Source organism: Pseudorasbora parva, chromosome 14 (genome assembly GCF_024679245.1).
Source record: "Pseudorasbora parva isolate DD20220531a chromosome 14, ASM2467924v1, whole genome shotgun sequence".
NCBI classification, from domain to species: Eukaryota; Metazoa; Chordata; class Actinopteri; order Cypriniformes; family Gobionidae; genus Pseudorasbora; species Pseudorasbora parva.
This window is the reverse complement of record NC_090185.1, coordinates 8,085,079-8,109,480: the sequence shown is the minus strand read 5'-3', so window position 1 is coordinate 8,109,480 and position 24,402 is coordinate 8,085,079. Positions and strand designations below refer to the sequence as shown.

Here is a 24,402-nt window from a genome sequence, read left to right as displayed (position 1 = left end):
AATTCCCTTTGGATAAAAGTGTGTGCCAAATGCATAAATGTAACGTTACATATACTATAGTCACTGTACGTTACCTTGAGTCATGTTCTGTGTGCTCGTTTGTCTAGAAAAAAAAATCTGTTAGTTTGGCACATTTGACCGCCTCATCCTCCAACGCCTTTCTTTTTTAACCTGGCTTTTTCAGCTCCCCCTGGCAACTTTTTACTATCCATTTTATCCTTACGCGATTAGCTTATTCTCTCCACGGCATTAAATTACGATTTTGTTTTGTTTCTCCATGGCAACGAGCTGAGTACACCAACGCTAGAGTTTAGAGTAGGGATGCGCGATATACCGGTACTGGAAAAATACCGGTATATATTTTATTTAAAACGGTACGATATCATGATTTGGCACATTTCGGTATATGCTGCTTTTCCGAAGTTCACCGCTAGATGGCAGCGCTCTACCCAAACTGACCCGAAACAACCGGCAAATGTGAAAACAACATAGACGAACAAAATGGATAAAGCAGTTGAATCTCACTCAAGATGCCCAAAACGTATTAATAAAGAGAGGAGTAGAAGTGACATTTGTAATGACTTTGCTTATAAAACTGAGGAAGAGCCATCAAACCTAGCCAAGAAGTATCTGTCACTATCCTGACTTTAAGACTTCTTAAGAGATCGACAGGTCAGTGGATCATTCAAACCATCTCATTTAGACATTTATTTTCTTTTTACACTGATCAACGCACACACACAGCCTAACATAAGATCGAATATCACAATCTCCAGCGTTCGTTTCAATCAATGACATTTAGATCTCTTAATATTTGCACGCGTACTATTGCACTATTTACATTCGCGTTAGACACAACCGACTGTTTGTATGTGAATACTCACTAAAGACGGACATTTGTACATAATTCTGTGTATTTGACTGTTTAAGGAAACAATGTGTAATGTGCGAGCGTGAACGTTAAGTGACAGGCGTGTGTGTGTGTGTGTGTGTGTGTGTGTGTGTGTGTCGTATGAGCTCATATCTCCTGTAACTTACGAAATGCTATAAAATCTCTTGCGTGTCCAAATTATTTCCGTTATCCATCCCGAGACGAGCGTGAAATGTTGAATCGGATTATGCAGATTGCTTTAGTGTAGTGCGATGTCTTTTGAAACCAGAAGCAATTTGCTAATTTTGAGAGATTTTTGCTGAAATTATTTCTCACAAGAGAGTTTTCAAATGACTGATTTGATGTGATAAGCTTTGCTAATTAATTTACTAATAAACATTTGTGGTAATTTCCCACTTTATAAACTCAAAACTTGCATTATTGTACTCATTCGCATGCAATATACCCGCGCTAATATCAGACCTTGTGGTATCGATTTAATATCGGTACTTCGGTATTAGATTGTGGTACCGTACCGAAGCCAAAATTGTGGTATCGAGCCATCCCTAGTTTAGAGAGAGAGAGAGAGAGAGAGAGAGAGAGAGAGAGCGCTCTGACAACAGAAAGCGGCATTTTTTTAAATGCACGGTCTGATGATCATGCGCTGCTTTAAATTCAAATCTAGTGTAATTAGCGGTGCTGTTATATCAGTCACACATTCACTAAACACATTTATAGACATACAGAGAAAATTAAGAGAAAAGAAAAATGAAGCAGCCGAGTCTGCCGGCCCAATTTATGAGCGGACAGAACGGCCCACCTAGCCTAGAAATCTAGACGCACCCTAGCGGCAGCAAATTTAATCTGCCCGCGAGTGTCGTCTAGCAACTCTCAATACCCTTCTGAGCTGTATTCTCCTAACTCTTGCCGGGCCAATCACATCGTGTATAGAGTCGGTGGGCGGGGCCATAATGACGACGGCCGAGTTGCGTTTGCGTGCTTCTAGTAAACACAGAAACTGGCGAACGGCGGTCTTTCGAATCAGCTTTGACTGCGACTCTGGAAGACTTGAAGTTAAGCTTTTCTCTGAGAAAAGAACAAAGAACGGCACTGAAGTCATTCTTAAAAAGGGAAGATGTGTTCGGAAATTAGCCGACCAGATACGGCAAATGTTTAATCTATCAACAAGCTCCGCTTCACCTTCGTTGCTCTGGTTGGTTGTAGCGCTATCCTATCGCGTGCAGAGGGAGTTTGAAAGACAACCGTTTATCCGCCCCTCGGATTGAGCTGTCAATGGTGAGTTTCCAGACCAAACATTTTGATGTGGGTCTGGCTTGTCAGGCTACGGCCCACCGGGAATTCTCCTGATTCTCCCGATGGCCACTCCGCCCCTGCAGTCAGTCACACCAAGTTTTGTATCTAAATGATTTCGGCTATATTTAAATGTTAAATACTCATCTGTTGATGCCTGTATTAATACACTATATTCAGCCTCTTATCCAGACTGTTTTTACTTGTCTGATTGATATTTGGCTGCATTTCATTTTGAGGAATTAAATAGTAAATACTTTTCAGAAGTTTATCTAACAAATTAATTCAGTGAATAAATGCAACTAATATCGTGCTGCCGTACCTGCACATGTGTGGCAGAGTTGAGTGATGTTGGGATGTCTGGTCTGGTTGCTGATGGGATTGTTCAGCACACAGCTGTAGGTGTTTTTATCCTGATATTCCACCTCCAGAGGTAGAGAGAGACTGATGCTGAGATCAGACACACTGATGCTGGACAATAAACTGTTTCCTTTGAACCAGGAGAGAGTCACATGACTCACATTCAACACCGAACACACCAGTGAACATGAGGATGATGAGGATGAAGAACAGTGTGAAGAGTTACTGATGATGACAGGAACAGGCAGACGAGCTGAGAAAGAGAGAATAAACATATATGAATACATATAATTTACAATCTTATTTCCCATTCACTGTGTTTTGTGATCACTGAGTGTTTCTATCAGAAAAAGAAAAAAAATGTCTGTATGTAAAATAAGAATATTTGAAGGACGAGACAAAATATCTCTCCTCACCATAGACAGAAACACTGAATGTTTTTGATGATTGTTTCACTCCTACTATCTCTAGTTGATAATCTCCAGCATGTTCAGTTGAGATGTTTGTGATGGTCAGAGATCCAGTTTGATGATCCAGCTTCAGTCTGTCTGTGAATCTCCCGTCAGGACCATCATCAGATGTGGAGAAGACTTCAGCAGCTCTAATGATTAGAGCTATCAGAGAGTTTTCAGCTCCATATTTCCACAGTATCTTGTCGTCTTCCTGTATTTCAGTGAGATCAGTGTTTAGAGTGACAGAATCTCCCTCCATCACTGACACTGACTCACCAAACACACCTGGAGAACACACAGATTTCTTTTTTTTAAAACTTTTGTATTTGTATTGTATTTACTTACAGAGCCCTTTTCAGGCAGTAACTCAAAAGTGCTGTACATTACAAAACAATGATAAATAAAAATGAAAATCAAACCAAATAAAAACATCAAGCAACAAAACATCTATTAAAAGTTTAAACTGCGAGCGAAAACAGGTATGACTTTAAGCAGCATTTGAAAGTACTTGGCGTCGGGGATGATCTAACCACAAAAGGACGGTTATTCCATAATCTGGACCGTGAAAGCGAAAGTGTGTCACCCTTAGATTTAAGACGTCCTCTTGGGATCATTTAATAATAGTTTATTTGAAGAGAATCTTTTTTTGAAGAAAAAGTACTTCTGAATGAGTAAGAGTAAAGCTGTGGGACGTACTATCACATCACAGTCTTTAACGGACAGCCTCTGTCACTTAGTTACACATCCTGTCACTGTAAACTGACCTGTCAATCATCTTCAGTTAACATCCGCCACACTTCATTTCATTTCCTTCAGTATCAGAGAGAAAAGAAGCAGCTCATTGATCTGCAGTCGTGGGTCTTGAAAGAATCCAAAATAATCAAAGATATTTGATATTTTTCTTTGAACGAAGACATTTGTTTTACTGTTTCACCCCCTCTCTCTTATCAGTGGGGCCGTTTGGGATTCCTAAAGACAAAGAGATGTTGAGGGCCTGTAGGCCAAATGGTGCCACACCTGTAGTACAGTAGGGGAAGTCTGGTCTGACTGGTCAGTTTGAATGTCTCAGGGTTTCAGTCACATGGTCAAGGGAGGGATAAAAGAAGATTGCAACTGTTGTTTTGGGTCTCTTTTTCTCTGGAGGTCTTTTTCCTCTGACGCTTTCTTCTGCTCTGGCTGTCGCTTCTAGGGGCCTTCTTTGGCTCTTCTCTTTGCTCTCTCTTTTTCTCTCTCTTTCTATCTTTCTATCTCTCTCTATCTCTCCCTATCTCTCAGGTAACATTCTACACATGCTGGGTACGATTAATGGTATAAGTTTTATCATCTCATTCATCTATTTTGTAACTATTTGAAGTGTAACCATAACCAGATTTTGTCATTAAATTCTTTCAATTATAAATGATTTGCTAACTAGTTTTGGTTTGGTATTGACTTTGAAGTTCTCCCTATTGCAATACAATATAGTCACATTAAAGCAACGCTCTCCCACATATTTTGCTATTGTAACTGCGCTTATTTCCGTCGTTGGTATAAGTTGCAGTGGGTGGTTATAGACGAGAAATGTACAGTTTTCTACCATCACGCTGATAACGTTTCTTTAGTCGTTCGGCAACCCTGCAGTCAGAACCACTGTAGGCGATCCACCCTTACAGTCTTTCATGAGACTCTCCTCATATTAATACAACGATGAATATAAAGATAATGGCCAAACAGATCTTTATACAGGTTCAGTGTTGCAGATGAAATATAATGAGGAAAATATTAAATAAATATTTTTTATCAGGTTAAATGTTGATTATTAGTCACTTTAACCCCTTTATCTAAACCTCTTAACCGCCGGACTCGCACATCTGCCATGTTTGTAGTTTTTTAACACTTTCATTGTGAACTTTTATTATATTTTCAAATGTTGTTAAAAGTGTGGAATCAAATTCATTTCTGCTTATTTTGTGCATCTTTCATTTAGGAATAACAGAGAATGCAAATACCTTTGTTGATCAGAAAAAGCTGATTACTTTGTGTTAAAACTAAAGCATAATGTAATGTCTTAAAATAAATAAACTTACCAGCCATATGCCACACGCAGCACAAAATAAACAGATGAACCATCTTAAATAACACTGAAATATGTGAACACACACAGTGAACTAACTCAAGTGTTAAACTGTGATAATATAGTGCTGAGTGTGAATCCTCCCCTACCGGATTTGACCAGCACCCTCTCACCCACATGTGTGTGTTCCTGTAAGTGTTGTTCTTTCTCACTTCAAGCCTTAATCTGTTCTCAGGGACAGACAGTATTGATTATTTTACAAATCGTACCATTTAAGTACCATTAAACAATTCCTTCAATGTAAGTCACTTTGGATAAAAGTGTGTGCCAAATGCATAAATGTAACGTTACATATACTAAAGTCACTGTACGTTACCTTGAGTCATGTTCTGTGTACTCGTTTGTCTAGAAAAAAAAATCTGTTAGTTTGGCACATTTGACCGCCTCATCCTCCAACGCCTTTCTTTTTTAACCTGGCTTTTTCAGCTCCCCCTTGCAACTTTTTACTATCCATTTTATCCTTCCGCGATTAGCTTCTTCTCTCCACGGCATTAAATTATGATTTTGTTTTGTTTCTCCATGGCAACGAGCTGAGTACACCAACGCCAGAGTTTAGAGAGAGAGAGAGAGAGAGAGAGAGAGAGAGAGAGAGAGGGCTCTGACAACAGAAAGCGGCATTTTTTTAAATGCACGGTCTGATGATCATGCACTGCTTTAAATTAAAATCTAGTGTAATTAGCGGTGCTGTTATATCAGTCACACATTCACTAAACACATTTATAGACATACAGAGAAAATTAAGAGAAAAGAAAAATGAAGCGGACAGAACGGCCCACCTGGCCTAGAAATCTAGACGCACCCTAGCGGCAGCAAATTTAATCTGCCCGCGAGTGTCGTCTAGCAACTCTCAATACCCTTCTGAGCTGTATTCTCCTAACTCTTGTCAGGCCAATCACATCGTGTATAGAGTCGGTGGGCGGGGCCATAATGACGACGGCCGAGTTGCGTTTGCGTGCTTCTAGTAAACACAGAAACTGGCGAACGGCGGCGGTCTTTCGAATCAGCTCTGACCGCGACTCTGGAAGACTTGGAGTTAAGCTTTTCTCTGAGAAAAGAACAAAGAACGGCACTGAAGTCATTCTTAAAAAGGGAAGATGTGTTCGGAGTTTAGCCGACTGGATACGGTGAATGTTTAATCTATCAGCGAGCTCCGCTTCACCTTCGTTGCTCTGGTTGGTTGTAGCGCTATCCTATCGCGTGCAGAGGGAGTTTGAAAGACAACCGTTTATCCGCCCCTCGGATTGAGCTGTCAATGGTGAGTTTCCAGACCAAACATCTTGATGTGGGTCTGGCTTGTCAGGCTACGGCCCACCGGGAATTCTCCTGATTCTCCCGATGGCCACTCCGCCCCTGCAGTCAGTCACACCAAGTTTTGTATCTAAATGATTTCGGCTATATTTAAATGTTAAATACTCATCTGTTGATGCCTGTATTGATACACTATATTCAGCCTCTTATCCAGACTGTTTTTACTTGTCTGATTGATATTTGGCTGCATTTCATTTTGAGGAATTAAATAGTAAATACTTTTCAGAAGTTTATCTAACAAATTAATTCAGTGAATAAATGCAACTAATATCGTGCTGCCGTACCTGCACATGTGTGGCAGAGTTGAGTGATGTTGGGATGTCTGGTCTGGTTGCTGATGGGATTGTTCAGCACACAGCTGTAGGTGTTTTTATCCTGATATTCCACCTCCAGAGGTAGAGAGAGACTGATGCTGAGATCAGACACACTGATGCTGGACAATAAACTGTTTCCTTTGAACCAGGAGAGAGTCACATGACTCACATTCACCACCGAACACACCAGTGAACATGAGGATGATGAGGATGAAGAACAGTGTGAAGAGTTACTGATGATGACAGGAACAGGCAGACGAGCTGAGAAAGAGAGAATAAACATATATGAATATGTCACGGAGTGACCTCAAAGGGCGGAACTTGAAATGGCGGAAATTGTCCGCCCGGACCATTGCACATGGAACACACGATCAGTTCCGGTAACTCCGGGCAACGAAAAGCGCGTGTTATTGGGAGCAGGTGTGTGCATGGACGTGGCGATCGATGGTTGGGCAAATTAGAGCAAAGGAGGCATATAAAGAAGGTACTGGGAGAACAGGGCAGGAGAGAAGTTGATCCCGGCAAACGGGGGAGAGTGGAGTTGATTCCGGCAAACGGGGGCGGGGGGGTGAAGTTGATTCGGGCCAACGCTGCAGGGTGAGTGAAGTTGATTTGGGCGATCGCGGTGGGTGAGACGGAGCGATCGGTGAATCAGAGGGACGTCTTGAGGCGGATGATACAGACTGGGCGAAGTGAGAACAAAGTACTGGGCTGAAGAAAACATGAGCTAAGTGTTTGAAGCATTCGTTGTTGAAACAACTGTGTTGATATGTATTGTTACTGCCTTGGAGAGATTGTTTACATTGAGAAGTCATTGGGAACGTATTGAAAAGAGGAAGGAGCGTGCTGAAAGATCGTGGTCTTGACGTTTTCATATGGTCATCCTCTGCACTGACCCTTTCTACTATCCAGGACTTATTTCCCGGCCCAACGTGGTGATCCTGACCCTAATTCACTGTGAGTGTGTGTGGAGTACAGTGGGTGAGTCTTTCTTTTGATGTGTGTCCACCTGAAGAATTATAGTGTTGTGCTGTGCAAACGTTGTCAGCGATCCCTCCTTAGGTCGAAGAGAAAGCCTTGCATCAGAGGAAGCACTAAAGCCGACATCTGCCTGACTACGGAGCTGTGAGTTGTATCTACCCAAGTGTACCGCCTGTGTACTCACCTGTATGCCCAAAGCTAAGAGCCCAGTGTACCGCCCGTATACTCCCCTGTACGTCCAAAGCTAAGAGCCCAGTGTACTGTCCTGTGTACTCACCTGCACGTCCAAAGCTAAGAGCCCAGTGTATGGTCCTGTATACTCACCTGTATGCCCAAAGCTAAGAGCCCAGTGTACCGCCCGTATACTCACCTGTACGTCCAAAGCTAAGAGCCCAGCGTACTGTCCTGTATACTCATCTGCACGTCCAAAGCTAAGAGCCCAGTGTATGGTCCTGTATACTCACCGGTACGTCCAAAGCTAAGAGCCCAGTGTACTGTCCTGTATACTCACCTGCACGTCCAAAGCTAAGAGCCCAGTGTATGGTCCTGTATACTCACCTGTACGCCCAAAGCTAAGAGCCCAGTGTACCGCCCGTATACTCACCTGTACGTCCAAAGCTAAGAGCCCAGTGTACTGTCCTGTATACTCACCTGCACGTCCAAAGCTAAGAGCCCAGTGTATGGTCCTGTATACTCACCTGTATGCCCAAAGCTAAGAGCCCAGTGTACCGCCCGTATACTCACCTGTACGTCCAAAGCTAAGAGCCCAGTGTACTGTCCTGTATACTCACCTGCACGTCCAAAGCTAAGAGCCCAGTGTATGGTCCTGTATACTCACCTGTACGTCCAAAGCTAAGAGCCCAGTGTACTGTCCTGTATACTCACCTGCACGTCCAAAGCTAAGAGCCCAGTGTATGGTCCTGTATACTCACCGGTACGTCCAAAGCTAAGAGCCCAGTATACTGTCCTGTATACTCACCTGCACGTCCAAAGCTAAGAGCCCAGTGTACGGTCCTGTATACTCACCTGTCCGTCCAAAGCTAAGAGCCCAGTGTACGGTCCTGTATACTCATCTGTACGTCTCAAGCTAAGAGCCCAGTGTACTGTCCTATATTCTCACCTGCACGTCCAAAGCTAAGAGCCCAGTGTACTGTCCTGTATACTCACCTGTATGCCCAAAGCTAAGAGCCCAGTGTACCGCCTGTATACTCACCTGTATGCCCAAAGCTAAGAGCCCAGTGTACCGCCTGTATACTCACCTGTATGCCCAAAGCTAAGAGCCCAGTGTACCGCCTGTATACTCACCTGTATGCCCAAAGCTAAGAGCCCAGTGTACCGCCTGTATACTCACCTGTATGCCCAAAGCTAAGAGCCCAGTGTACCGCCTGTATACTCACCTGTATGCCCAAAGCTAAGAGCCCAGTGTACCGCCTGTATACTCATCTGTATGCCCAGAGCTAAGAGCCCAGTGTACCGCCTGTATACTCACCTGTATGCCCAAAGCTAAGAGCCCAGTGTACCGCCTGTATACTCATCTGTATGCCCAAAGCTAAGCGCCCAGTGTACCGCCTGTATACTCACCTGTATGCCCAAAGCTAAGCGCCCAGTGTACCGCCTGTATACTCACCTGTATGCCCAAAGCTAAGAGCCCAGTGTACCGCCTGTATACTCACCTGTATGCCCAAAGCTAAGAGCCCAGTGTACCGCCTGTATACTCACCTGTATGCCCAAAGCTAAGAGCCCAGTGTACCGCCTGTATACTCACCTGTATGCCCAAAGCTAAGAGCCCAGTGTACCGCCTGTATACTCACCTGTATGCCCAAAGCTAAGAGCCCAGTGTACCGCCTGTATACTCACCTGTATGTCCAGAGCTAAGAGCCCAGTGTACTGCCTGTATACTCACCTGTATGCCCAGAGCTAAGAGCCCAGTGTACCGCCTGTACACTCACCTGCAAACCTAGGCGTGAACGACGACAAGAGAGAGCTGGGAAGATCTGTCGAAAACCAGGAGCGACTCAAGAAACCAAGGCCGCAGTCCTGGAGGACTGGTGTTCCCCTTTTTTTTAGTATCCCCCCCCCCTTTCCCTCTTCATAAATCTCTTTTAAGTTAATAAATATTGGTTCTTAATTTAACCGTCCTCGTCTGTCTGGTCATTGGGGTGTTTCTGGGACCTCCTCGGGGTGGAAACTAGGGGAGGAGCGGGACTCGCGCTAAGTGGCGGTCCGCTCCGGCCTGTGACAGATTTTGGCGCAGTCGGCAGGGTTCCACCTCGAGTTGAGCGACCGAAATTCCCCAATGGCCGACGACGAGGTACCTGAGGCCCCACCCCGAGTCATGCCCGTGTTCTTGGGCACCCCCTGGATCCAGAAGTATGGCGGAGCAGAGTCAGAGGTGAGATTTTCTGAGTGGAAAGCCCAGATAGAGTATCTGGCCGGAATCCAAGGGTTAAGTGCGTCCCAATATCAACAGTTTGTGTTGAACTCCCTAGAGGGGGAAGCCCGACGAGAAGTCCAGGCCGCCCCAGAAGCCGTCCGAGCCACCGCAAAGTCTGTGTTTAACTTTCTGACCGAACGATATGGAGACACCACGCCGGTATCCGTCCTCCGAGCACAGTTCTTTAATTGCAAACAGGGCCCTCGACAGCCCATCCGAGCCTATGCGCTCCGACTGCGAGAGCAGTTCACCCGGTTGCAAGGAAGACGCGACCACGGGTTGGGAGAGGGAGAAACTCTGATGCGGGATCAATTCTTGCTAGGGCTAAGAGAAGGCCCGGTGCGACAGAGCCTGCGAGTGCAGTTTCGACGAGATCCAGAGATGACCTTTGAGGAATTAAAGAAGGAAGCGGTGGCTCTGGAATCGGACCAGGCGGAAGTCGTAGATCCCCCAGTGTGTGCGGCCGTAAGTGGTGCAGCAGCAGCCGCAGTAGCTCCTGAGGGAGTAGATTGGAAACAGGCCTTACGGAGGGAGCTCCTACAAGACGTCCGTGAGCAGATGACAGAGCTGTCCAAGACGCTCCTGGGGGAGTTGCGGCTAGGCGCATTAAGACAGGAGGTAAAGTCTGCCCCTCGGGAGCGAGCCTATTCAGGTGGAGGCCGAGACCTAGGGAGGCAACTAAGCCGACCTGCCCACCCTCGATTTGAGTGGGACGAACAAGGACGACCCATTTGCAACCGTTGTGGTGAGCCCGGACACTACAGCCGGCAGTGTGGCTCCCGATGAAGCTCAGAAGGGGGTTTTTAGGTCAACCGGCCACTGTGGGTCGAGTGGTCGGGACCCCTTTAGATGACCCATCTCCAGTAACTGGCTCGAAGGATAGACTGATTGGGCAAAGCCCTGTGGTGGAGGTCCAGGTATGTGGTACTAAGGTACAGTGTCTAGTAGATACCGGATCTCAAGTCACCCTGTTTTCAGAGAGCCTGTCGAAGGAGCTGTTTGGAAGATGAAGTATGCAGGAAACCGAGGCCCCTTGGCTGACATTGAAGGGAGCGAATGGGTTAGACATCCCCTACATTGGGTACCTATTGATTGATCTGAAGATCCATGGGATCACCGTGCCCCAGAAGGGGGTAGTCATCGTCCGGGATCATTGTTTGGGGACCCATCGAGCCCTTCTGGGCATGAACGTAATCTCGGAGTGCTGGGAAGAATTATTCCGGGCAAGGCCCGTAAAGTCGATACCACCTGCAGAACAGCGAGAGTGGGAACGCATTGTGGCTGACTGTCGCCGGATACAGGCAGCTAGGGTCCGAAGAGATCGGGAAGATACCGGCCGAGTGGCCTGTCGCTATGCCTTGTCCGTGCCAGCTAGGAGTGAGGCCATTGTGTGGGTAAGAGTCCCCCAACAGAAATATGGGCCAGAAGGCTGGGTATTAGTGGAGCCCCATCTGGATTGTCAACATGTGGAAGTGGCCCGAGGATTGGCAGTAGTCCGTCGAGGACGAGTTCCTGTGAAGGTACGCAACGAGAACCCCTATTCCATACACCTACATAGACATCAACGATTGGCCCGAGTGACGATGGTCGATCCTCATCAAGTAAGGGAAGAAAGAGATGTGAGCTTCCGGCAAGTGTGTCCTACCGTGGTTGAGGTGGCTTTAATTCAAACAGACTCGCCCCGGAAGAAGGCTGGGGAAGAGACGCCCGGCCATTTGGTAGGTGAGTCCCTGCGGGGAGAAGAGTTGGAAGAGGCTCAGACACATAAACTGCGAGAACTCCTGGTGAAGTGGCAACATATATTCTCTGCACATGATGAAGATTACGGATGTACCAATGTGGTGAAGCATCGAATTCCCACTGGGGAAGCCGGGCCTAGTCGCGAGAGATACCGTCCCATACCGCCCACCTTGTATTCTGAGGTACGAACCCTGTTGCAAGGACTGCTTGATCAAGGGATTGTTCGTGAAAGCAGTAGTCCCTGGGCAGCCCCCATAGTCTTGGTGCAGAAGAAGACGGGAGCCTGGAGATTCTGCGTGGACTACCGGAAGTTAAATCAGGTGACTAAGAAGGACGCCTTCCCCTTACCTAGGATCGAGGATTCACTTACCAGTTTAACTCAGTCGGCCTGGTATTCCACGTTAGATCTGGCAAGCGGCTATTGGCAAGTGCAGGTGGAAGAGGCAGACAGAGAGAAGACCGCCTTCACGACCCCCTTCGGGTTATTCGAGTGGGATCGAATGCCCTTCGGCCTTTGCAACGCTCCCGCTACGTTCCAGCGATTGATGCAGCGATGTTTGGGTGGTCAATTGATGGAGTCCACACTGGTATATCTGGATGATGTTATTGTTTATTCCCCAGACTTCGAGTCCCATTTGCACCATCTCGAGAAGGTCTTTCAAGCTATGGAGAAGTATGGGCTGAAGCTCCAACCAGACAAATGTCACCTGTTACGGAGAGAAGTAAGGTTCCTGGGCCACTGTGTGAGCGCTGCTGGGGTCTCTGTGGACCCGGAGAAGGTTTCAGCGGTACGAGAGTGGAATGTCCCGAAGACCGTGAGGCAAGTCAGATCCTTCTTGGGCTTTGTGGGGTATTATCGACGGTACATTAAAGACTTCTCTAAGATCGCGAAGCCCCTGAACCAACTGTTGTCCGGGACGGGACGCCCTCGAGGCCGCGGATCGTCATCGATTGCTTGGGACTCTGAGTGTGGGAAAGCCTTTCAGCGGCTGAAACAAGAGCTGTTGCAAGCCCCGATCTTGGCCTATGCAGATTTTACCCAACCCTTTGTCCTGTACACAGATGCCAGTAACCTCGGCCTGGGGGCAGTGTTGGTCCAACGACAGGAGGGGGTGGAACGTGTGATCACCTACGCTAGTCGGAGCCTCCATCCAGCCGAAAGAAACGATGCCAACTATAGTTCCTTTAAGCTGGAGTTGTTGGCCTTGAAATGGGAGTTGTTGGCCTTGAAATATACGAGGTAGCCGGCACGTGCGGCTACCAACGGACTTGATGTTGGGGACACCCGCGGCTGGGGAGGATGTGAGTCTGACGGAGTGGGTGGGGCGCCACCATCAACGCCTTCACTTCGCCTATGAACAAGTCACCAAGCGGATACAAGGTGCTGCAGAGAAAAATAAGAGGTTGTATGATCGAACGGCCCGAGAGGCCCCCCTGCTTCCAGGAGAACGAGTGTTGGTCCGAGACAACCGGCGGCAAGGGAAAGGAAAGTTGAGCGATCGGTGGGAAGCTATCCCGTATGTGATCCAGGGCCAGCAGCGGCCGGGACAACCGGTATACACGATCCGGCCAGAAGGAAAGGCTGGGCCGGACCGAGTGGTCCATCGAAACATGATTCGTCCCTGTCCAAATTATCCCAGACCCGTGAAAGAGGCCCCAAGGGAGCCTGTGCCTGCAGCCCCGTGGATCGGGGGCTGGGCCGTGGTGCCAAGGGACCCTGAGACCGTGGCCGCTAGGGTTGACCCAGTCTCGCCACCTCGACGGTCTCAACGGGAGAACCGAGGGCGACCCCCTGTACGATATGGCGACTAGGCAGGTGATTCCCGTTCTAGGGACTAGAACGGTTTGGCGGGGGAGGATGTCACGGAGTGACCTCAAAGGGCGGAACTTGAAATGGCGGAAATTGTCCGCCCGGACCATTGCACATGGAACACACGATCAGTTCCGGTAACTCCGGGCAACGAAAAGAGCGTGTTATTGGGAGCAGGTGTGTGCATGGACGTGGCGATCGATGGTTGGGCAAATTAGAGCAAAGGAGGCATATAAAGAAGGTACTGGGAGAACAGGGCAGGAGAGAAGTTGATCCCGGCAAACGGGGGAGAGTGGAGTTGATTCCGGCAAACGGGGGCGGGGGGGGTGAAGTTGATTCGGGCCAACGCTGCAGGGTGAGTGAAGTTGATTTGGGCGATCGCGGTGGGTGAGACGGAGCGATCAGTGAATCAGAGGGACGTCTTGAGGCGGATGATACAGACTGGGCGAAGTGAGAACAAAGTACTGGGCTGAAGAAAACATGAGCTAAGTGTTTGAAGCATTCGTTGTTGAAACAACTGTGTTGATATGTATTGTTACTGCCTTGGAGAGATTGTTTACATTGAGAAGTCATTGGGAACGTATTGAAAAGAGGAAGGAGCGTGCTGAAAGATCGTGGTCTTGACGTTTTCATATGGTCATCCTCTGCACTGACCCTTTCTACTATCCAGGACTTATTTCCCGGCCCAACGTGGTGATCCTGACCCTAATTCACTGTGAGTGTGTGTGGAGTACAGTGGGTGAGTCTTTCTTTTGATGTGTGACCACCTGAAGAATTATAGTGTTGTGCTGTGCAAACTTTGTCAGCGATCCCTCCTTAGGTCGAAGAGAAAGCCTTGCATCAGAGGAAGCACTAAAGCCGACATCTGCCTGACTACGGAGCTGTGAGTTGTATCTACCCAAGTGTACCGCCTGTATACTCACCTGTATGCCCAAAGCTAAGAGCCCAGTGTACCGCCCGTATACTCCCCTGTACGTCCAAAGCTAAGAGCCCAGTGTACTGTCCTGTGTACTTACCTGCACGTCCAAAGCTAAGAGCCCAGTGTATGGTCCTGAATACTCACCTGTATGCCCAAGGCTAAGAGCCCAGTGTACCGCCCGTATACTCACCTGTACGTCCAAAGCTAAGAGCCCAGCGTACTGTCCTGTATACTCACCTGCATGTCCAAAGCTAAGAGCCCAGTGTATGGTCCTGTATACTCACCGGTACGTCCAAAGCTAAGAGCCCAGTGTACTGTCCTGTATACTCACCTGCACGTCCAAAGCTAAGAGCCCAGTGTATGGTCCTGTATACTCACCTGTACGCCCAAAGCTAAGAGCCCAGTGTACCGCCCGTATACTCACCTGTACGTCCAAAGCTAAGAGCCCAGTGTACTGTCCTGTATACTCACCTGCAAGTCCAAAGCTAAGAGCCCAGTGTATGGTCCTGTATACTCACCTGTATGCCCAAAGCTAAGAGCCCAGTGTACCGCCCGTATACTCACCTGTACGTCCAAAGCTAAGAGCCCAGTGTACTGTCCTGTATACTCACCTGCACGTCCAAAGCTAAGAGCCCAGTGTATGGTCCTGTATACTCACCTGTACGTCCAAAGCTAAGAGCCCAGTGTACTGTCCTGTATACTCACCTACACGTCCAAAGCTAAGAGCCCAGTGTATGGTCCTGTATACTCACCGGTACGTCCAAAGCTAAGAGCCCAGTGTACTGTCCTGTATACTCACCTGCACGTCCAAAGCTAAGAGCCCAGTGTACGGTCCTGTATACTCACCTGTACGTCTCAAGCTAAGAGCCCAGTGTACTGTCCTGTATACCCACCTGCACGTCCAAAGCTAAGAGCCCAGTGTACGGTCCTGTATACTCATCTGTACGTCTCAAGCTAAGAGCCCAGTGTACTGTCCTGTATTCTCACCTGCACGTCCAAAGCTAAGAGCCCAGTGTATGGTCCTGTAGACTCACCTGTACGCCCAAAGCTAAGAGCCCAGTGTACCGCCTGTATACTCACCTGTATGCCCAAAGCTAAGAGCCCAGTGTACCGCCTGTATACTCACCTGCATGCCCAAAGCTAAGAGCCCAGTGTACCGCCTGTATACTCACCTGTATGCCCAAAGCTAAGAGCCCAGTGTACCGCCTGTATACTCACCTGTATGCCCAAAGCTAAGAGCCCAGTGTACCGCCTGTATACTCACCTGTATGCCCAAAGCTAAGAGCCCAGTGTACCGCCTGTATACTCACCTGTATGCCCAAAGCTAAGAGCCCAGTGTACCACCTGTATACTCACCTGTATGCCAAGAGCTAAGAGCCCAGTGTACCGCCTGTACACTCACCTGTATGCCCAGAGCTAAGAGCCCAGTGTACTGCCTGTATACTCACCTGTATGCCCAGAGCTAAGAGCCCAGTGTACCGCCTGTACACTCACCTGCAAACCTAGGCGTGAACGACGACAAGAGAGAGCTGGGAAGATCTGTCGAAAACCAGGAGCGACTCAAGAAACCAAGGCCCCAGTCCTGGAGGACTGGTGTTCCCCTTTTTTTCAGTACCCCCCCCCCCCCCCCCCCCTTCCCCTCTTCATAAATCTCTTTTAAGTTAATAAATATTGGTTCTTAATTTAACCGTCCTCGTCTGTTTGGTCATTGGGGTGTTTCTGGGACCTCCTCGGGGTGGAAACAAGGGGAGGAGCGGGACTCGCGCTAAGTGGCGGTCCGCTCCGGCCTGTGACAAATACATATAATTTACAATCTTATTTCCCATTCACTGTGTTTTGTGATCACTGAGTGTTTCTATCAGAAAAAAAAAAAAAAGTCTGTATGTAAAATAAGAATATTTGAAGGACAAGACAAAATATCTCTCCTCACCATAGACAGAAACACTGAATGTTTTTGATGATTGTTTCACTCCTACTATCTCTAGTTGATAATCTCCAGCATGTTCAGTTGAGATGTTTGTGATGGTCAGAGATCCAGTTTGATGATCCAGCTTCAGTCTGTCTGTGAATCTCCCGTCAGGACCATCATCAGATGTGGAGAAGACTTCAGCAGCTCTAATGATTAGAGCTATCAGAGAGTTTTCAGCTCCATATTTCCACAGTATCTTGTCGTCTTCCTGTATTTCAGTGAGATCAGTGTTTAGAGTGACAGAATCTCCCTCCATCACTGACACTGACTCACCAAACACACCTGGAGAACACACAGATTTCTTTTTTTTAAAACTTTTGTATTTGTATTGTATTTACTTACAGAGCCCTTTTCAGGCAGTAACTCAAAAGTGCTGTACATTACAAAACAATGATAAATAAAAATGAAAATCAAACCAAATAAAAACATCAAGCAACAAAACATCTATTAAAAGTTTAAACTGCGAGCGAGAACAGGTATGACTTTAAGCAGCATTTGAAAGTACTTGGCGTCGGGGATGATCTAACCACAAAAGGACGGTTATTCCATAATCCATAATCTGGACCGTGAAAGCGAAAGTGTGTCACCCTTAGATTTAAGACGTCCTCTTGGGATCATTTAATAATAGTTTATTTGAAGAGAATCTTTTTTTGAAGAAAAAGTACTTCTGAATGAGTAAGAGTAAAGCTGTGGGACGTACTATCACATCACAGTCTTTAACGGACAGCCTCTGTCACTTAGTTACACATCCTGTCACTGTAAACTGACCTGTCAATCATCTTCAGTTAACATCCTCCACACTTCATTTCATTTCCTTCAGTATCAGAGAGAAAAGAAGCAGCTCATTGATCTGCAGTCGTGGGTCTTGAAAGAATCCAAAATAATCAAAGATATTTGATATTTTTCTTTGAACAAAGACATTTGTTTTACTGTTTCACCCCCTCTCTCTTATCAGTGGGGCCGTTTGGGATTCCTAAAGACAAATACCCCTTTTCCACCAAGGCAGTGCTGGTGCTAAATCGGAGCCAGAGCCTAGTTTCAAATCGGTTCTTTGTGTTTCCACAGCCAAAGCACCAGCTCCGAGCCAGGAAAAGTGGTTCTTAAGTAACACCAAAACATTGCTGGGCTAGAAGTAAGAACCGCTTGCGTCACCGGCTGGGGGCGGCGTTACCGTGATCAACAAGATGAACACAAACCTGTGACCGCCATTTTTTCAATAGCAGCTAATCAAGCTAACAGCTGCTGGATTGTAATCTCCGTCTATACAAATCATGGAGAGCTGCACAAATGCGTTGGATTTGCAGCGTTTTAATGCTGATGTAGGATCATAAAGCCATGAGCCACTGAGGGAAGGCTTGTTCGAGATGCATCGGCGCGCGCTGTGCAGACTGATTGCGTATGACATCAAAGTAGAGCGAGCGCCAACGACCCCTTATGCTTTTGAATCGCTCGCGCAGTATTTGGATATCATATGTGGGTTGGTCTGCGCAGCGTCAATGCATTAGATAGAACACGCCTGGAAATTGTGTGTGTGTGTGTGTTTCCCGCTGCCTCGCTAGCAGTAGAGTCCTGCAACGGGTCGGGTACCCGCGGGCATAAAAGTGGCTAAAACAGGTGGATTGTGACATAAATTATAAAATACACGGGCGGGGTGCGGGCGGATAATTAATTCCGTGCGAGCGGGTAGAAGCGCGGATGAAAAATATGTGCAATATTTTTCTGTGCTGTGGAGAGGCGGAGGAGCGAGCGAGACCGGGGCGTGATGGCGAATGAGTGTCACCTGTGAGCCACACCGGTCTCAAATCCTCTCACGAGGGAGCTCGGCGGCATATAAGGACGAGAGATCACCACCAGACCTGGATTTTACGTTGAGTTGTGTTTGTTTTATTATGTGTGTGCGTGGCAGATGTCCGTGAGGGGCCGCGTTACTTTCGCTTTGTTTGGTTAAGTCTTTTAAATGTTCGCCGGTTCTCGAAAAACGATCAAAACGATCCGGTCGTCCTTCTTCCCCCCCAAACATACTGTATTACAATTTCTATGTCCAATTTACCATTACACATACACGCAACAACTATTTGCCATTTGATCCATCACGTCACCACCACTGTGACTTTTTTTGATGCCACTCGTAGCCCAGATGGAGCGAGCGTTGCAGGATAAGCAATGGATGAAGTAAAAGTAAAGTTGGTGAGTAAAGTATATAAAATTGTTGACAACGAGTCTATAAAGGCACTTTAGCCTGTTTCTTTAGCCCATTCATGATGCTGTTGATGTTGAGAGAAGTGCAATATTAAAAAAAATAAAGCATTTTAATTGGAATGATTTTAGCGTGTGTGATTTATTGCGGGCACGGATCGGGTAACGGGCAAATATTAACGGGTCTGGGATGGACCCGTGCAGGATTCTGGTATGACGTAAGACCTGGCTCTGTTGTGGCTCTTAGCATGTGGAAAAGAAAACGGTTCTTAGAAGGCTCTCAAGTCGAACCAACTTAGAACTGACACTAGCACTGGCTCCGAACTAGCACCCGGTTCATTCTGGTGGAAAAGGGGTATCAGAGATCTTCAGGCAGTTCCTTTGACCTCATGATTCTCATTTGCTCTGACATGCAATGTGAGCTGTAAGATCTTATATAAACAGGTGTGTGGATTTTCTAATCAAGTCCAGTCAGTATAATCAAACACAGCTGGACTCAAGAAATGGAAGAAGAAATGGACAGCACCTGAGTTAAATATAAAAAAGGAAAAGGGGTAAAAGAGATGTTGAGGGCCTGTAGGCCAAATGGTGCCACACCTGTAGTACAGTGGGGGAAGTCTGGTCTGACTGGTCAGTTTGAATGTCTCAGGGTTTCAGTCACATGGTCAAGGGAGGGATAAAAGAAGATTGCAACTGTTGTTTTGGGTCTCTTTTTCTCTGGAGGTCTTTTTCCTCTGACGCTTTCTTCTGCTCTGGCTGTCGCTTCTAGGGGCCTTCTTTGGCTCTTCTCTTTGCTCTCTCTCTTTCTATCTTTCTATCTCTCTCTATCTCTCCCTATCTCTCAGGTAACATTCTACACATGCTGGGTACGATTAATGGTATAAGTTTTATCATCTCATTCATCTATTTTGTAACTATTTGAAGTGTAACCATAACCAGATTTTGTCATTAAATTCTTTCAATTATAAATGATTTGCTAACTAGTTTTGGTTTGGTATTGACTTTGAAGTTCTCCCTATTGCAATACAATATAGTCACATTAAAGCAACGCTCTCCCACATATTTTGCTATTGTAACTGCGCTTATTTCTGTCGTTGGTATAAGTTGCAGTGGGTGGTTATAGACGAGAAATGTACAGTTTTCTACCATCACGCTGATAACGTTTCTTTAGTCGTTCGGCAACCCTGCAGTCAGAACCACTGTAGGCGATCCACCCTTACAGTCTTTCATGAGACTCTCCTCATATTAATACAACGATGAATATAAAGTTAATGGCCAAACAGATCTTTATACAGGTTCAGTGTTGCAGATGAAATATAATGAGGAAAATATTACATAAATATTTTTTATCAGGTTAAATGTTGATTATTAGTCACTTTAACCCCTTTATCTAAACCTCTTAACCGCCGGACTCGCACATCTGCCATGTTTGTAGTTTTTTAACACTTTCATTGTGAACTTTTATTATATTTTCAAATGTTGTTAAAAGTGTGGAATCAAATTCATTTCTGCTTATTTTGTGCATCTTTCATTTAGGAATAACAGAGAATGCAAATACCTTTGTTTATCAGAAAAAGCTGATTACTTTGTGTTAAAGCTAAAGCATAATGTAATGTCTTAAAAGAAATAAACTTACCAGCCATATGCCACACGCCGCACAAAATAAACAGATGAACCATCTTAAATAACACTGAAATATGTGAACACACACAGTGAACTAACTCAAGTGTTAAACTGTGATAATATAGTGCTGAGTGTGAATCCTCCCCTACCGGGTTTGACCACCACACACTCACCCACATGTGTGTGTTCCTGTAAAGTTCCTCTTTCTCACTTCAAGTCTTAATCTGTTCTCAGTGACAGACAGAATTGATTATTTTACAAGTTGTACCATTTAAGTTCTAATTCACTGTTGATTATAAACTGCAGTCTTGTGGGGCAAAGCATCACTATTGTTCTCTTGAGTTTGTCATTGACCCATTAATGTGGTGTCAAATCATACAGCTTTTTTAAGAGAGATGTGCTTTGACTTTTATAAGTGATCGGCGTACAATGTTTGCACAGTGGGCAAAAAATGGGGATGAACTTTGACGGGATATAAACGAGGATTTCGTAGAGACATGGGTTACCACATTTGAAGAGGCTGTCAGGCTCTGTAAAATCATACCTCACAATGAGGTGTAAGTTTAACCCCTGGGACGCAAGAGCTGCCCTATAGACACACTATGGTGAAGACGCGACCCATGAAACAGGAAGTGCTCATGTGTGTTTTTCCTACTATGGGAACTTTAGAAATACTTTATTAAACATAACTCTGGATCACAATGTCATAGAGATGTGGGAGGTGGGCTTATTTAACTCATGCAACCAATCAGTCTCGGGATCATCGTGAAGCTATCACGCCATGCCCTAGCAACCATTAAGAGCACCCTAGCAACTGATCCTATAAACTGCCATTATAAAGGCCCAGATGGATATCTTTGCAGCAGTGTCATAGAGATGGCCGTGGGCTCGTTTGACTCAATCATTTAATCTTAATTATCTTCTTGGACACTCTGTAACAACACCCTAGCAACAATTGCCAAGCTCCCTAGCAACAAGTTCCATATTTGAAGAGACCAAAGGGGAGGTCTTTGAATAGAAGAGTCAACTAGAAAGATTCAGGAGCAACAACAAAAGCAAAAAGTCCATCATGATAAAAAGGCCCATGAACGGAGATTTGGTGTTGGAGATCCAAAATGGATTCCTGGGCACACAGAGACTGTGGCTTGACCACTTTCTTATAAAGTGATGCTTGGTGATGGAAGATTGGTCCGAAGACAAGTGGACCAAATTCATGGCTGGCAGAAATTGCTTGTGAATCTTTCAGAGGACATGGACTGTAGATATTTCGCTGATCACTCTGATCTGATAGGTGCTAAAGAGACTGAGGAACCGCTGGCTGAGGACATTTCTGGTGAAACCAATCACTTTGAAACAGCTGGATCCCTCTCCAACTTCTGAGAGGACCACTGACAGGAACAAATCCGTTAGCCCTGTTGTGAGACGGTCACCTAGAACCAGGAAATTGCCTGGTCATTTGAAAGATTATGAACTGAAGTGAGAAAAAAAAGTGAACTGTTGTTGAAAGATTGTGAAAAGGAGGAAAAAATAAGAAAAATCTGTGCACTGTGATGGGTTTTTGAGTGTGTAAGTAGTTTTCCCCTTCATGATGGTGATGTCATTTATTTATTTATTTATTTATTTATTTGGGGGGGGGGACTATGGTGGTTGTATAATAGTGCATAGTATTGTGATTTATTATGGAGGAAATATTGTCAACTTGGGTGGAAGGAGATGTTATAGAGTGAGCTGTTGTATATTAACCTGCAGGGGGCAATCTAATGCTGTTCATCTTGACTTAAAAGTAGCAAAGAAGAACTTGTGTGCACATGTAATCCACCTGTGATGCCATCGTGTACTGCTGGCTGCTGCTGCTTTCCTTGACTAAAGGACATTCTGAACAGATCTGTCTCATGCAAGGTATTACAGACTGAAAGAACTATTTAAAGTCCACTATACCTGAAGCTGGTCTTATACACCATCCATCATACTGAAATAGAGAAGTGTTATTGGCTGTATGTCACTGTGTGCCATTTCTTTGGGCCTGCATGATCTTGCATTCTTTGCTTCTTGAAAACATACTACTATTCACCATGTCTAGTGACTACACACGAGACATGTTGGTCTGTGCTAAACCACTGAACCGATACGCTGACGGTTGCCACCACCAGTGCCCTTGAGCAAGACCCTTTACTCTGTGTTGCTCCAGTGGGATTGTCCCTGTGATAAGTGCACTGTAAGTCACTTTGGATAAACGCATCTGCCAAATGTGTAAATGTAAATTAATACAGGGGCATAATACCAGAAATACATCATATGATTGGTCAAATGCAAAGACCACAAGTAAAGAGTGAGGGAGTTGTTTGGCCTAAAACTTTTGTATAACTAATAACCTGAGGTAAATTTTGGTAACTTTTATATCATCATGGTTGATTCAAGAGGTAAAAATTTAAGTACAAACTCGATTCCAAAAAAGTTGGGACACTGTACAAATTGTGAATAAAAACAGAATGCAATGGATGTGGAAGTTTCAACTTTTAATTTTATTAAATTCAGAATACAACATAGATGACATATCAAATGTTTAAAATTAGAAAATGTATAATTTTAAGGGAAAATAAGTTGATTTTAAATTTCTTGACATCAACACATCTCAAAAAAAGTTTGGACAAGGCCATGTTTAGCCCTCTTCTTTTTATAACAGTCTGGAGACTGAAGAGGCGCGTTGCTCAGGTTAGGAACAGGAATGTTGTCCCATTCTCGTCTAATACAGGCTTCTAGTTGCTCAACTGTCTTAGGTCTTCTTTGACGCATCTTCCTCTTTATGATGCACCAAATGTTTTCTATTGGTGAAAGATCTGGACTGCTGGCTATTTCAGTACTCGGATCCTTCTTCTACGCAGCCATGATGTTGTAATTGATGCAATATTTGGTCTGGCATTGTCATGTTGGAAAATGCAAGGTCTTGAAGATCCAGGAAGACCGGGGCATGAAGATCCAGAATGCTTCTGAGGGTGTTATTATAATAGTCCACTGAGTCCATGGGTGGTAGATGGTTTACAGAAAGGAGATGCTGGATATCGGATGCCAAAGTCTCTAGGTTAATGTTTTTTTAGATTTCTGAAGCAGATTTGGCGTTTGGGCTTGATGAGGCTGGACAGTGAAGACATCTTCATGGAGATGGCCTTATGATCAGAAACTCCCATATCATACACCAGAAGATTACTGAGATAAACAGAATTTGTAATGACTAAAATCGAGAGTGTGGCCTCTGGTATGAGTGGGGGCATCGACAAGTTGTGTCAGGAGTCGAGTAATTGGAGGAATTCTACTGTGAAATGGCAGGTTGAAGAGTTGACAATAAATATTAATATCTCCAAGTACAATGATATTAGCAGACATTGTACAGAAGGTTGAAAGAAGATTGGACATCTCTGGGATGAATGATGAGTTTGGTTTGGGTGGCCGGTAAATAAGAAGCATTGTAGTGGAAAAAGGGTGCTTACATTTTTACATTACATTTGTAAATGATTGCATTCCTTTTTTTTCACAATTTCTACAGTGTCCCAACTTTTTTGGAATCGGGTTGTAAAAGGCATATGTTGAATAAAATCATAAAATAGTATCACTCAAGTCCTAAAGTAGTGGAAGATTGCAATAAGATAATTGTTTCCCCACCCATTTGAAGGGGTGATATTCATCAGGGCTGTGAAAGTATGCTGAGATTATGATTTGTTTGTATGAATCCACACATATGATGTGCTCTGGATATATGAACTTAGAAGCTGCTTGTAGAGGCTGTTCTTTAAAAAATGCACTAGGTGGTGCTTAAGTTCTGATTCATTATTATTTTTCCTCTTTGAGCTAATTTGTTACTGTGTGAAGGACATTTTCTTGGCACACTTTGGTCCCCTTAGTCCCAAATTCCAACTGAGCTTCGTTTAAAAGCTCAGATCATCTCAAACTGGTATCTTGAACATTACACTGAGTTCAGTAAACTCTCCGTCACCAGATCTCAGTCC

The 24,402-nt window shown here is 45.3% G+C and overlaps 2 protein-coding genes across 2 annotated transcripts in view; both read right to left on the bottom strand.

Annotated features, from left to right (window-relative positions):
* Positions 1 to 24,402, bottom strand: part of LOC137040007 (SLAM family member 9-like) — a 228,083-nt gene that overhangs the window by 97,167 nt on the left and 106,514 nt on the right. The window lies entirely within an intron of this gene.
* Positions 1,583 to 16,838, bottom strand: LOC137040705 (CD48 antigen-like). The gene is made up of 5 exons (XM_067416478.1): positions 16,551 to 16,838; positions 3,736 to 3,769; positions 2,959 to 3,261; positions 2,505 to 2,795; positions 1,583 to 1,593 (listed from the first exon to the last, which is right to left on the bottom strand). The coding sequence occupies exons 1-5, from the start codon at positions 16,836 to 16,838 to the stop codon at positions 1,583 to 1,585; spliced, it is 927 nt and encodes a 308-aa protein (XP_067272579.1).